Consider the following 15,633-nt stretch of genomic DNA (forward strand, 5'->3'; position numbering starts at 1 on the left):
CTACCAAAAGCATCTTACCAAAGGACATTAACCCAAAGCTTAGTGGAGGAATATACTTTTGACCATGTGTGGACTAGAGAAAATCTTGTGCATCTGAATTCCTTTTGTTGCAGTGGAGATAGATCACAAATTCTGTTTCTGCCTCTTAGTTTTTATTCACGTTAATAATTTTTATATGTTTCTATTTAAAAATGGAATAATACAACTCAGATAGATAGATAGATAGACAGATAGATAGATAGTACCTTAGCTCCAGCCCAGTAGGTGGCGGTAATTCACCTTATCGACAGAAGAAGAGGAAGAAGAAGAGGAACTCTTTTTAGCATAACAACAACATTTTTAGCAGCATTAGCTCGCAAAAAAGCGAGGAGACTTTTTTCTTCTTATTTGGGTCCTATTAACAGGTAGGTGTATTAACAGAGGGCCGTCAGAGAGTGTGAATGTGCAGTCTGTTACCCTGTGTGCTTGTACGGTCGGCGAATCGCATATTTGTGAGCCGTTTCAGCTATGTGCAGAACGTTAGCTCTCAGGCTAACGCTAGCTCCTAACGTTTTATTTTGTGGTTGTGTGCAAAAGTCACTGCATGCAAAGAGTTGTCGAACAGGATGAAGATTAAGGTGTGATGATGAGGATGCAGTGCTGTTGGATTTTTCCTCTTTGGTGAAATAGTTAGTCGACAGCCTGCTACAGTTTTGATCTTAGCTTTTTTTTTTCTCCAGAAAACAATGACTCTACACATTCATGAAAGCTGATTTCTCGAGAGTTTTTTTGTATTCTGCTCGTTGCATCCTGTTAATGACAACATATACTCGGATACAGGCGTCATTGATACTTGTGGTAACGAGCGGTGTGCACGGATGGGTCCAAATACTCAGAAGATTAGACATCGAGATGTGTGTCGGGTTTCTTTACTAAAACCCATATTGAAATCCACAATTGGTTTGGCATTTCTTGAACCCCAGAAGCCTAGAAATACATGCGAGATGTACCAAGGTTACATCAGTTGTTGTTTTTTTGTTTTTTTTTTTAAGATCTGAGGAGGTTCATTATATACAGACTTGTCTCGTTATTAAGGGTTCAACCTTCAAATGGATGGTGACCTCCACAGTCAACAGTGGGATCTGTTGACTGTGTTGACCCATACCCACGTTCTACAAGCATCTTTGGGATGTGGTGGAGCGACAGATTCTCATTATGAATGTGCAGCCGACAAATCTGGACTGACACTCAAAGCCATTATACAACATGCCTCATTCATACAAGCACTTGCTCTATCCTTTGAAATGCTTTCTATCTAACATTCGCACACATTCATACTCAAATAATAATAATGGATTGCATTTATATAGTGCTTTTCGAGACCCTCAAAGCGCTTTAGAATTCCACTATTCATTCACACACACTGGTGGAGTCAAGCTACAGTTGTACCCACAGCTGCCCTGGGGCAGGCTGACAGAAGCGAGGCTTCCATATCGCGCCATCGGCCCCTCTGGCCAACACCAGTAGGCGGTAGGGTAAAGTGTCTTGCCCAAGGACACAACGACCAGGACAGAGAGAGCTGGGGGATCGAACCGGTAACCTTCCGGTTACAGATGAGCTTCCCAACCCCCTGAACCACGGTTGCCCCAAATGGATGCATTGGAGAACAGCTTGGTATCTTGCCCAAGGATACACGCAGACTGGCCAACCTTCCAGTCAGTAGATGATCTAGTCTACCGCCTGAGCAACAGCCACCCCATACAGTGTGATGGGGTTACGGGTGCTGATCATGCAAATGTGGACCAGAATGGTTCCAGCAGCTTGTTAAATCTGTGCCACGAAGAAGAAAATATTTTTTTGTGTGTGTTTTTCTATTCTTTAAGTGACTGTTGTGATTGAGGTCGAGCCCGTTGTCCAAACAATTGCGTTTTGACCTGGGCTAAAAGTCGATGTATGAATCAACTGTTATTACTGTTGACAGAGGCCAAGTGGAGATAATCTTGCACAAGAGCACAAAGGAATTTGTGCTTTGATGGCAGAGTGATAAAGTCACAGCTGTGCAGTCACAGCACACATCAGGTATAAATAAACAGTGCTGAACAGAGTGCAATCAGTGACTACAGGTGTGTGAGTGAGAGGTTGAAATAGTGTGTGTGAGGTCACTATACAGGCAGAGTAGAGCCAGTGTGACTCATTCAGGAGGTTGGATTTAAAAAAAAGAAAAGCGAACACCCACAGTTGTGTGGACCATCATTTGATCTGTGAATACCTGGTTAAAGCATGTGCTCGTCTGTAGCTGTAATGCTTAAAAATATAAGAAAGATCAATTAAAAAGTTGGAACTGAACAGCAACAAGATCCACCTTTTGATTTCTCACAGATTTTTACACTGGCTGCTATCAGAGCTACTTTAACTCTACTTAACATAGCAAGGTGTTAAAAATGTTCAGCTGGTGAGCCGGTGTGAGTTGTAGCCTCAGGAGTTGCATCCAATGTGGTCTTCTGCTGCTGTAGCCCATCTGCTTCAAAGGTTGATGCTCTTTTGTCTGCCTGTCCAGAATTAGTCAACTCTGCTCATTTAAAAAGAAAAAAAGAAGCTAGTCCACTCCATGTTTTGGGAATAACTTGTTTATTTCAGCCTAGTTCATTGGACGGAAAATACTCTACTTCGGGTTTTCAATTAATCCATGAAGGGTAAACAAACAAAGAAGTCAGAAGTTTGACAACAGCAACAAAGCAAAGCCAAGTCAACTAGATCATCTAGGTAGTGTGCTTATGGTGCTGGAGCAGTGTTGATCGATTCATGGTCATACCTGCGACTTGACTGTGTGCTGATCGATCTGACACAAGATTCACTACACGTGGAATTACTATGACCCGAGGTCCCAAAATCGCCTAAGGTTGGCAGAAATACAGATCTAAAGGACAACTTCATGCTGCTACTTTTTCCAGCCCCCCAGAAAACACACAGTGCCTGGTAGACCCCATGAGAAAGGCTTTAATCGGCACTCGTACGGCACCAAATCAGAATGATCTTACTGGCTGACTGCCTGTGGGGCCTGGAGGTCCGTACAAATGAAAAAACACAGAATTTATTTACAAAAAACACATTTAAAATAACAAATCTGGCACTCGCAGCAAGGTGTACCTAATAAAGTGGCCAGTTAGTGTAAATAAAGCTGTTACACACAGACTCTGAGTTGAAAGTTAAATAAGTGCCCCATAAATTCTGCTAGTGTTATACTCCTTGACTTCAATATATCTTAATTTATTTGAATAATTTTCTTTAAAAAAACCCCCAAAAAACGGGGAAAATACACAAATTTGTAATTTTGGACGACGCTGTTGTCGCCATTTTTTTTTTTTTTTTTTAAACCTTCAATAAAAACTATGCATAATAAACCTTAAGTCAAAATATTCTTTTCCCCTAAGCTGCTCACAGAAACTTTGAATAGCTGCATTTACAGAAACGCACAAACTGGACAAAAGGCGTCTTCTCAGGAAGCCCGTTCATTATAATCAGAAGTTTTGGAACAGCAAACCAACAAACCTTTCTCTGGTATTTATCTGTTTATAAGTTACTATCCAAAGTCTATGCTGAAGCCAGAGGACTGCTTAACTCAGTGTGTGTGTGTGTGTGCGCTGAGATCTGTGAGTGTGTAATGAACTTTTAACGCTTTCATAATGAAAGAAAAAAGAAAAATCTTATGAGCTATGTGATTTTTCTGCCACTAGGTGGCAGTACTCGCTGTCTGAAAGTGAGAGAGGGGAAAGACCTGATTCATCAGAAAAGTGTGGTTAAAGATGCAAAGACAGAAAACAGGGAGTTTAAATGTGTTTGATAAATGTGCCTTAAGAGTTGGCAGATAGACTGGACCTCATTGATCCTACGTTTGCCGCTCACTTGACGCTTAATCTCGAAAGGCCAGCCGAGTAATCAGGTTCACACTTTAAATAGTTGTCATGCCAGTTAGACGAGAGACAAATGAGGTGCAGTGACTTTAACTCTCAGATGAGGCAAGAAAAAAAAAAGGAGGAGGATGAGCAGAAGAGGATTTGGATTGTGATGGAAATCCAAGGAGAGGGAGCAGTATTCCCAGTCTTAAACTTGAATTCTTTTCTTTAAAAAAGCAGAGAGAAATCTCTGACGCACACAGTCAGATGGGATGAATAAAGGGATATTCTGTAAATAAAGTGAGCATAAATCAGCCCCACACTGTTTACATCTGTGCCAGCATGCTCCAGTCCTCCTCTCCTCTTCCAACACTTGCCGGTCAATTTACACCACCCTTCTTTCTAACAGGGGAGAGAGATGCAGGGAGGTGGAGTGGGGTTGGAGTACTTCCAGAGGGGGCTCAGTATGCATCTTAACTTCGGCATTTAGAAAACATTTCCACATTTTGCCTCTTTGTTCACCGTCTCAGGTACGCTGGAATTTTCCGACACCCACTCGAACATGTCCTATGTCTTCATCAACGACTCGTCGCAGACCAGCGTGCCTCTGCTGCAGTCGTGCATCGATGGAGACCTGCCCTTCGCCAAGAGGCTGCTAGAGACCGGATGCGACCCCAACATCCGCGATAACCGGGGCCGCACCGGCCTCCACCTAGCCGCCGCCAGAGGGAACGTGGAAATATGCCGCCTTTTGCACAAGTTCGGGGCCGATCTGCTGGCGACGGATTATCAGGGAAATACGGCGCTGCACCTGTGCGGCCACGTGGATACGATACAGTTCCTGGTGTCCAACGGGCTGAAGATCGACATCTGGTAAGAATTCAGAGTTCAGGTGATAACAGTGAGCTGTTTCCATCCGGAGCAACTTAATGTTCTCTCTTTTTAACTCCAGTTTTATTTCATGTATATCAACTATTCAGAATCATTTAATCATGCATGATTCACATTGATATGGTAGAAGCTAAAAGACGCTTTGTTTCCATATGCTCACTGGAGCTTTTTCCTTGACTCGGTGCAGAGCTTGGTGCACAGCTTGGTGCAGAGCTTGCTCCCACACAGTTGCTCTGCGTGCAGCTCGTGTAACTCCTGCTCAGAGGTAAAGGCAGCTTCTTTCTGCATAACTTGTGGCCGACTTTGATTGATGTGTCATAGTGAAGAAGTAGTAAAACTGGGTGTGGTTATGCATTTTAGTTAACTGAAAATAAAATAAAAGCATGTTTTTAAAATAAATATATGAAGGAAGTGTTAGTTTAGTTTACCTGTCTGGTGAGACTTTGGTTGCTTTGGTATGTGTGGTGTAGTGAGACTGTTTGTGTTGTAATACCCTCTCTGAGCAACTTACATCTGCCCTTTAGAGATTTCTGAATGAATGAAAATAGCACTAAACTCAAATTAAACAGCAATGAGCAAAGCTGCTCTAGAGATGATCTGAATCCACAAAGAACTGACAACAAAAAAGAAGCAATTTAAATTTATTAGAAAAAACCAATTTAAAATTAAGCAGATGGGTGACAGCAGTACCCTGAGAGCTGTACAATGCACTTCAGTACAGCATTATATGCGACAGTGGTGCAAAAAGATTAATATACTGCTCTTTATTTACATATTAACAATGCTGCACAAGTGATATGACAACTTTTGTGTATGTGGAAGTTGCTTTCATGGTCCTGGTGGGACAGATGGAGAAGACCATTCATACTTTTCTCCGGCTACAACCACAGATTTAAAATTCTTGCAGCAGCTCCCCCACAGTCACAGCAGGTGCTTGAGCTCTTTCTTAGTGGGTCTGGTTAGTGGCTGTTCAGTAGCTTAGTTACTCTGTCACCCCGTGGTATTTCCCCAGGACATATTTAATGAAGATGCAGGAAACACTGACAGATCACACCAGAACGTAATGCTCTGCATCACTGCCCTCACACATGACTTTGTAAATTCCCATCATATCCGTGTCTCTCTGTGTTTATCTACAGCTGCTTGGCTTTTGACTCTTGTAGGTGTTTCCTGTTTAGCGTACCCCAACTTCTCTCATTTTGCTCTTTATCAAGTAACTTGTGAACAAACTAAAGCTGAATATCTGATGTTTCTCTGGGAGACTTTAAAGCTCTGATAAATAATCCTGTAACTGAAGAGTGCAATAAACCAGACTTTGTGTTTTTACTGGTACTGTGATATCGCTCCCCAGCAGACACAAACATGATCTCGTGAGTATGAACACAACAGGAAGTCTCTGAACTCTTCATGCATGTAAATCTAAACCAGTGTTTCAAAGTGTCCAGAAACATCTCTGTCAGCTCTTTTTTTTTTGTCCACCTAACTGAATTGGACATAGTACACATTTTGCTGTGTGTGTTCAAATGCTTACAAGATGAATGCTAACAGATCTCAGTCACCCAATGGCAAACACAAGAGATGGAAACATGCTGCTGCTGCTGTGCTGATTTCCCTCCTTTTAGACTGTTAGACTTGTCCGATGGATCCTCCTGATGCAGCTGCCCAAATATGACACAAACACTGGTTTTGCAGGGAATTTTTGGAGTTGTGAAATTGTTTTAATTCACTAAATGAGGTCATCACTTACTGCTATGAGTTGATGTTACATAAATCACCCATACCCACGACAAAGCAAATACCTGGGCCATCTCACTCATTGTTTGCTGGGATTACTAAAAAGGATTCAGTGCTTTCAGTTTTCAGCTGAACTTAGCAAAAACATTAGCTTTTAATTCCACTGTGCAGACTAATCATATTGTTTTTATCAGCAGACTACATGTGTGACGCTAGTTATGTATGCACAGTTGTGGAACAGCGTATTCACATCATGGAGGTTTCCTGGTTCAACTTGTGTGTTGGATAAAAGAAATAATATATTCCTTTTATTATTACTGCAGTAACCACAACGGATCGACTCCTCTGGTGCTGGCGAAGAGGCGCGGAGTCAACAAGGATGCTATTCGTCTGCTGGAGGGGCTGGAGGAGCAGGAGGTGAAAGGCTTCAACAGAGGAGCCCACTCCAAACTGGAGACCATGCAGATGGCTGACAGTGAGAGGTGAGCAGAGCTGCAAGGAGAGAGGGTGGAGAACCAATCAGGACAGATCATGCAGTCAAAGCATGATCTGTCCTGATTGGCTCTCCTGCAAAGCAGGGAGAGTTTCAAGCAAGACTTCACAGTTTTAAGAGCAATAATACTGACCCAGAGAACTGTTCTGTGCCTGCTTTAAATTAGACTTAAAATGAGATCCTCTGGAAGGGTTTATCTTCATTTTAGCTCCTACACTGATTGTGGGTTTTTACAGCTTTACCACAGAAAAAAAGGAACAAGAACAGAGTTACACGTGAGAGATAACAAACTTCTCTGTGTGTGTCTCAGTGCAATGGAGAGTCACTCCTTACTGAACCCGAACCTGCAGAGCACCGAGGGCGTCCTGTCCAGCTTCAGGACCACCTGGCAGGAGTTTGTGGAGGACCTGGGCTTTTGGAGGGTCCTGCTGCTGCTGGTGGTCATCGCCCTCCTCTCCCTGGGCATCGCCTACTACGTCAGTGGGGTCCTGCCTTTCTCCACCAGCCAGCTGGAGTTGGTGCACTGAGTAAAGGCTGGGAAGAAGGGAGGTGAAGAGGCAGTAAAATAAATGAATGAAGGTCTGCGTTCAGCTTTGTGTGTATAGAACAAAAACCTAGTTTTGGTTCTTTGTTGCCCACATTTGATCCTTTTTATTGTGGTCTTAACAACATCATATGATACTGTTAGTAAAGAAACGCAATTTAAAAAATATTATAAATATTTTTAGGTGATTAACGAGAGAGGACGGTGACTCAGAGACTTCATGTGTGGCCTAACAACTTGACTCATTGATAAACTCATTTGCTCTTCCTCACACTTCTCATGTCATCCCTGTTTGCTCTGTTACAAGCTGTATATTGCTGATGTTTTGTATCTTTTCATTGTTTTCTCCTCACTTGTTATTTATTCAAATGTTGTTGGTATGAATTTTTCCCTCGCTGTCTTTATTTCACACAAATACCTGCAGCCTTTCTGACTGGAAACAGTTTTGTCAGGATAACAGAGCCGACTGCAGAGAAACACCTGGACTGAGTTTAGATGAAGCTTCAGGTTTAACTGTGGGATTATGGCAGCAGATTAATGCTTCTTACTTTGTTGTATATTCATTTGATCTTAATGTGCTTTTGTTAAAGGTTTTCAGTGTTTATTCCATCAAACATTTGAAGTCATTTAATGTGCAAAATGAATAAATTCATGACTGTAATCTTCATCAGGTTAGAGCGTCACTTTGTTACCAACTCAAAACTTTATTGGCACACAGCAGCTGAGCTGAGCTTTTTACAAAGAGCAAAGAAAACAGGAAAGACTGTAAATCTGTGCAAACGGGCAGGATTAGTAATCGCTGTAAATGAATATACATGCAGAACATGCTCTCACCAATGGGGGAAAACCTTCAGGTGTTACTGATCTTTGATTATTCAGCATTTTAATGATCTGGGTGACGGTAAGAGAGATGTTACAAAGAAAAACAAGCTTGAGATTTTTATTTGTACCGTAAATTGTTGGAAGACCGCAAATCAAGCCTTACTGGAAGCTTTTTCAGGTGTAAAACCGTACTTTCATTCAGTGATGTTGGTACAGTCATTCGTATCCACCTTTCTGGTCACACATTTGCAAACTTCCAGTTACCCCGTACCCACTGCTGCAGAAGAGCTTTGAGACACACAGAACAATAACAGTTTCACTGAGGAAGAAAGATGGACCATGTCACACTCTCACCCATGGCTGCTTATTGTCCTGTTTTTTAGTGACATTTAGACCTTCCCCTGGATGTGCCCTGTTAGAAAAGAGAATATCCTGTCAAATTAAGGCTGAGACTCTTGTGTTAAAACCAGGCTGTGATGTGTTTGACTTCAACTAATATCAGTACATAAATGTGTCACCGCTTTTTTCCGTTACATGTGATAAAGTGCTGTAGGCTACATGTTTGGAAAGATTTAAAGGGAAGTAGTTTTGTTTTGGCATTCTGGTTTTAGTTTGAGTGTGAATATAGCACACAGCCCTGCAGGATGACATTTATATCAATTGAAGTCATGTTTAGTCCACATAACAGTTTCAGTGAACCGTGCACTGCCCAAAGACATTCAGACTTGCTAAACCAAAACAAGGCAAAGCTTCAGATAAACCTACATAAGGTTACTCTACATTTTCACTTTGCTGTTTGAATGCTTTGCCTTGCAGTGTCACACCTAAGAGGATGTTCAGTTTTACTAAGTTTCACCAGGCCTTTGCATGTAAGTCGTCATCATGTTCAGTCATCTGATGAGAAAAATCAGCCATGGCACATTGTCAAACCCGTCATAAAAGCCCTCGTATGGCTCACTTTGATCTCAAGGGTGCAAAACCTGCAAAACTCCCCTTTGTGTCAGTGTGAACAGTACGGCTCGTGCAGTTTTACTGCATGATGCAGAAATACTGCTGCAGTAATGAAAGAAAATGTCCTCACGAATATAAAAACAAAAGGTTATGGTTTATTAGTTTATGTTTTACACAACAGAGAGCTACAACAGTTATTAAAAATCACGTATTCCGCATAAACCTGTCGTTTTTACAATTGGAAAAAAACGATTTACTGTTGATTTAGTGACATTAAAAATAGGTTTGTCCATATATCTTTATTGCTGAGTCTAGACTCTCGTGCTTGAGCAATAATAGGCCACCATTAATAATCAGAGCCAGGAGGCCGAGCCTAATAGCGCTGCACACAGGACTGTGCGAATCATTTGGCTCAACCTTTAAACCTGTTTTAAGTCGTTTTTGGTACATTAAAAGTGGAAGTGTAGGCTTTAGGTTTTTTAATGTATATATCGCACATGTGTAGCATTCATTTCATTGTTTAAGGAAATTCGTTTAGTGAATGACACTGACAGAAAACTATTTTTATTTTCCAAAAAAGAGAAAAAGACCAATTTAAATAGGTCTATATATTATTATCATGCTGACTTTCCGATCAAGTCAGTGATGAAATGGGACATAATGTTATCAGTCTTGATGTAGTCTTTTCTATGTGTTGACAATACCACATGTAACGATCATACGGCTTTTTCCCAGTTTTCAACCAGTGAATCATTAATTTGACCTGAAACACTTTGGTGTATGTAAGCAATCATTACATCATTTAATCGGAATTCTATCGGAAAATACAAAGAGAAAAGTTATGCAGTGATCTGTGTTAAATAGTAATAAATAAATGCTGATGTAAAAATTACCGAACAATTTGTCTTCTTTGTATCCGCATTACATGTGTGTGAATGTGTGTGTGAATGGGTGGGTGACTGGATGTGTAAAGCGCTGTACAAATACAGGTCATTTACCATTTTAGAAAATGTTTGTGTGGAGAGTGAAAGGGTTTGCTTCATTAGTAGATTCTGAGAGGTGTGGACTAATTTCTGTTTCTTATTTAACAAAAATAAATGTAAATATACGTTTGAAAATATTAAAATGAATCCAAGAAGCACTGTGGCCTAAAATGTATTCATGTGTATTGTTGAATGGTAGAATCATACGTTTGACGTTTATAAAATGGATTCTAATGGGGAAAGAAGGTGAGCATGGCTTCATAGAATTTATTTTCATTTGTCAAACCACGTGTTTCCGTCTGGAAGGAGGAACTTTTAACCTGAGGTCTCCGTGATGGAGCAGGCGAACCACGAAGTGTCCGTGAAAATGTCCGGACTTCACCGTGAACATACAGGAGGCCTGTGAGGACTGAAGGCACTGAAGAAGAACATGTATCGCCTCACTCAGGCAGTGGTGTAAGGACACTGTTTATTTAATCACACACAGATGAAGCGAGATATTACAAAAATAAGAAAAAGTAAATTAAGACAGGAAACGAAAGCTTTAATTGGTGTAAACATTCATAATTATAATTATAAGCTGCACACATTAATAAGCTGAAGCGCATTAATAAGTTAAACGTTGCCAAGTATTGATCCTAAAAGTCTTCAGACGTCTGCCTGGGACGTATTTGATGGATGGTTGTCATTCATCTGCAGAGGAGGAGGATGGCTCAGACGCCCCATTTACATCATGGTGTTCATCTCCGGGTCCAAAGCGTCGTAGTAGACGTGACAAGTACGTGGAGCAGTGAGATTTCATCAGCCATCCACACACAAGGCCCAAAACCAAAAAGACCACAGCTGTGATGCAGACAGCGGCCAGAGTTCCCAGTCCGCTTGCTTCTGAGGTCGTCTGTGTCGGCTGCAGAGGATACAAGAGCAGAAATGCGATCAAATTCAGACGCAGGAACTTTACATGAAGCTGTTTCAGGTCTGACATATAGCCATAATGATGTTATCTATTCAATGATGGGGGGGGGGGCTTCAGCAGGCAGATGGCCAGCCTGGAAGTGGAAGTGAGTGTAGAGAGTGGGAGAGACCAGTTTCAGTTACATTCAAGCTCTCATATTATCACTGAATGAACCAGTAACCCTTACCAGCAAAGTCCCAGGTTCAGAGACCTAACTGGGGTGATCCTGACTGTAAAGCTGCTGTAATGCCAGCAGTCATTCACAGATCTGATGATTTCTGCTCTTTTCTTGTTACAGAGCGCACTAAACATTTTACAGTAGTTTCTAATTCATTGAACCTTATCCCACACAACTATATTGTAATCCTCTGGGATTAGTCACTGAATAAACATGCTGTGGTAGCACACACGCACACGGCCACTAGAGGGCGTATCTCAGCTATAACAGAGAAGCTGGTGGCTTTTCAGGATTACTTGTGTGCAGCTGCCAGTTATTTCACAGATCACAGATTAATGTGCAGTCAATTGACTTTATTGTCCTCAGGATTAGAAATGAGCATATCAGAGGAACAGCTCAGATTGGGCAGTAACCCAGAGACTGAGGTGGTGAGTGTCGTAGCAAAGTGCAAGGCTTTGCAATACGACTACACTGACAAGAGTGAAAGGATCATCTGCTAATGTGACGGCAAAACTGTCAGCCCAAAAAAAATATTTGCCCATTACTGACTGAGTGATGAAATGTTTCAATTCTAAACTCAGAAAATCAGATTATGTAAGAGGGACGTTCTGTGTATCACATCTTCCCACTTGCAGATCCTGGAAACACTTCATTTGCTCAGCACAACTTCAGTTATGACCAATGCTGAGATTACTCAGCAGTTTCTGTTTTTAGACAGAGGACTTTAGTTGCAGTATTTAGGAAAGCTTTTCACGTTTGACCTCTTTGTTCATTAATGCAGGTACACTGGATTCTTCTGATACTGACTTAAGAGTGTCCCTGGTGTCCAGCAGGCTGACGATCAACATCTGGTAAGAAATATCGTGCTTTGTCTCTTTTAATGAACTGCCCTTTTCTTTGTGTCAGTGAAATTTGTAATACAAAATCCAGCATTGATCATAAAGGTTGTCAAGCAGGCTTCGTCTTTTTGGCTACTGATTGATTTCTCAGTGATTTAAATTTAGGGGGTTATAGCCTGAAGGTTTTATCAGGATATTTCAAATTTGTGATCTTATTTAAAACAATATAGAAAAAAATATTGAATAAATAAAATACTGAATAAAGTGTGTTGTTAATTCAAACAAATGAACAACATGCTTCTTTGTTTGAAGTGTGCATTTGCACAAACACCTACAAACTACGAAACTACTTGCAGTCATTGACTCATTCATGAACTGCAATTGTATTGCAAACTATTCTAGAGTCAAATGTGAGGTCATCTGTCTGACAGTTAAAGCTTGGCTCAAACTGGCTGCTGCAGAAGTTACTTTGTTTTGTGAAGCTCAGCGACTTGTTAGCTTCACTAAATATAGTGTCTGTGTTTTCTTTTATCAGTGTTGATGGTGTTTACACACGGAGTCATTTTCCATTACTGAGTAGTGTGCCTGTCTTGCAAATGTGGAAGATTTGTGCAGATGCCAACCCAAGCAAAAGCATCTTTAAAAAAAAAAAAAAAAATATATATATATATATATACATACATACATACATATATATATATATACACATACATATACACATACATATATGTTTAGGGGTGACTGATTGCATGCTTATGTTAGAAAGCAGGGCCATCTGCTGATAAACCATCATTACTGGTCTGTCAAGCATATGTCTCTTTCTGAAACTTTCATTACTGTTTTATGATACAATGTGTATAAACATTGTTTTACAGCAGCTTTCAGTTCTTTTTAACACTGCAAATGCCTCTGGTTCAAAAGGAAAAGCAGTTTGAAGGCAGATTCAGTAGTACAGGTCTCCCTTTGAATGTCATAACTGAACTGTTTATGCACACACGTCTGTGAATGTGAGCCTGTGTGTGTGCGCGATTCAGCAGCAGAAGTATATAGAAAAGTCTCATCTGACTTGTTGAGTCTAACGAAGTGAAACTGCTCCTGCAGCTAAAGTTGAAGTCCAAGATGAGAAAGATTCTATGGCAGTTGAGAAAAATAAATAATTCAAAGGCTGAGAATTCATCTGTAATGGAAAATATGTGTGAACATCCGTATGAACTGAATCATTCAGAAATTTCTGGTTAAAAATCTTCAAAAACCATCTGATTATTTGTGATACTTTCATGACTTCTTCTTATTCTTTGTGCTCTGTGGAGTATCCTGCCTCTGTCCATCTGCGGTTTTATCTCAATATCCTGTTTTTAGCTTAGTGTTAGCGTTGTTTTGCAGACTCACGTAGACATTGGTTGAATTTTTCTAAGGAAATGCGCAGGTGTTTTCTGTTCTTCCTGTACACTTTTGGCATCCATGCAGCAGGTGCTCACCCTGCCACATCCTTTACATATTCAGCTGTTTAATGTTGTTACCCTCCACTTTTTTTCCTTTTCAAGGGTTTTACTGGCTGGAGCAATTTTCTCTTAGGAAACCAACACAAAACAGGGATAAATGTAGTTACTGTTGTTGGTGTAATGCAAAGTTATTTAAGGGCTAGGTTTATTGCAATGGGTGAGTTTACTGACTGACACGCAGAAGAAATAGTTCTTTATGGAGCCTAGATTGTGTGAATGACGAGGCCAGAGACTGCAATATCTTGTTCAGGAAAAACCAAAAATATATTGAATAAATGGGGGAAAGGGAAAATGGAACAAAAGTAATAAATATAAGACAACATAAATAAATGCCCACAATTAATTAATAAATTAATGCTGTGATTCTCTGTGCAAGAGTCCTTTTGGTCCTTTTTTAAAGTTCAGTTTTTTAAGGAATTCCTCCTTAGGGTCCAGCTTCATGTAATGGGGAAATATGTCCGTAATCCAAAGACTGCAAAGGGGGGGAAAAGAATGGTCCTACCGGCTCGCCACTTCAATATGAAGAAGATCAATTCAAGGGGGGGGGAAACCCTGACCTGTAGGCCAGAAAAATGTCATTAGTACATTAAGTTCCATTCAGTTTACCGGTAAACAAATACATTTTTCTGCAATTCTATGCAACAATGCGAATCATGAACCATAATCATCAGTCACAAATGTACAACAGTTAAATTATTAATCATCTTGGCTACGTAGCTTAATCCATACATTCCAGTAGCGTTCACTACAAACAAATACAAAAACAACAATAAAGAAAAACAACTGTCTAACAGTCAGCATAGCCAAATTCAAGGCAACACATAACAATAATCAATCAATTGCACTTTGTTTCAAAAAAAGCCCATTTAAGTGCTTAAATAAATAAAAGTGTTCAAAAAAAGCAGTTTTCGAACCGGAGTTCTGCTCACGGTGGGAACGCCGCCGAACAAAGTCATTTTTTAAACGCGGAAACGATCGACTCATTACTGATAACTAAAAGGTTGTTTTTGGTAGATGTTAAAGACACTTACCGCTGAGGTGAAAAGATTTCATAGACAAATTGAGGGGAGAAAACGCTTTGTTTTCCAACGCCGTTCTAAACGCCATAAGCTTACAGCCACAGCAGGAGTCGAACCCGGAATTATACCTCCACAGCCTCCACAAGAGCCGGTTTTCATACTTGCCGCGACGTGGAAGGAGCAAATCAGGAGAGAGACCTCAAATCAGCTGACATGGGTCATGTGACAGTGCGTAGTTGATATGGGTTACACTGATTACTTACTTATTGATTATCGTACTGTTACTTATGCTCAGTGTTGGTCAAGTTACTTGAAAAAAGTAATCAGTTACTAATTACTGATTACTTCCCCCAAAAAGTAATCCTGTTACTTTACTGATTACTTATTTTCAAAAGTAATCAATTACTTAGTTACTTAGTTACTTAGTTACTTTTTAAAAACACAATTTACAACCTGAATAGGTGATAAAGCGATAGATCTTTCAGCCCAATTCTACTTTTTCTGCATAATTCATCATACAAAATGTAATCAAATGGAAAAGTCTCTTTTTAAAACTTGTTTTATTAGTTTTAATCTTTTAACTTTATGCATCAAGCAAAAATTAAATTATATGCAACATTCTCTGACTGGAAGAAATTTGTTTAACATTTAAACCTATTTTCTGCACATTCCAGCACATAAAATAAAATATTTTTTTGTGTTTACACTCACTCTTTCAAATAGATGCAAGTAAAACACAGCAGAAAATAACTAAAATCAAAGACTAGCGGTCCTGTTGCTCTATTTTCACCTGTAAAGCAGGACTGGGGTAGGCGGAGGAGGTTTACCCTGGTGCAGGTGCTGCAGCGGTCAG

General features: G+C 40.3%; 1 protein-coding gene and 1 long non-coding RNA gene across 2 annotated transcripts; one reads left to right on the forward strand and one right to left on the reverse strand.

Annotated features, from left to right (window-relative positions):
- The first annotated feature begins 251 nt into the window (after nt 1-251).
- Nucleotides 252-8,825, forward strand: ankrd46b (ankyrin repeat domain 46b). Its single transcript, XM_003458849.5, has 4 exons — nt 252-404; nt 4,403-4,745; nt 6,821-6,979; nt 7,301-8,825. Exons 2-4 carry the CDS (start codon nt 4,435-4,437, stop codon nt 7,515-7,517), a joined length of 687 nt encoding a protein of 228 aa, XP_003458897.1. The 5' UTR covers nt 252-404; nt 4,403-4,434; the 3' UTR covers nt 7,518-8,825.
- A 5,176-nt stretch (nt 8,826-14,001) lies between these two features.
- On the reverse strand, nt 14,002-14,926 carry LOC112843794 (uncharacterized). The gene is made up of 2 exons (XR_003216305.1): nt 14,793-14,926; nt 14,002-14,318 (listed from the first exon to the last, which is right to left on the reverse strand). It is a non-coding gene; the product is annotated as an uncharacterized LOC112843794 (long non-coding RNA).
- Nucleotides 14,927-15,633: the final 707 nt, after the last annotated feature.

Source organism: Oreochromis niloticus, linkage group LG3 (assembly GCF_001858045.2).
Source record: "Oreochromis niloticus isolate F11D_XX linkage group LG3, O_niloticus_UMD_NMBU, whole genome shotgun sequence".
Taxonomy (NCBI): domain Eukaryota; kingdom Metazoa; phylum Chordata; class Actinopteri; order Cichliformes; family Cichlidae; genus Oreochromis; species Oreochromis niloticus.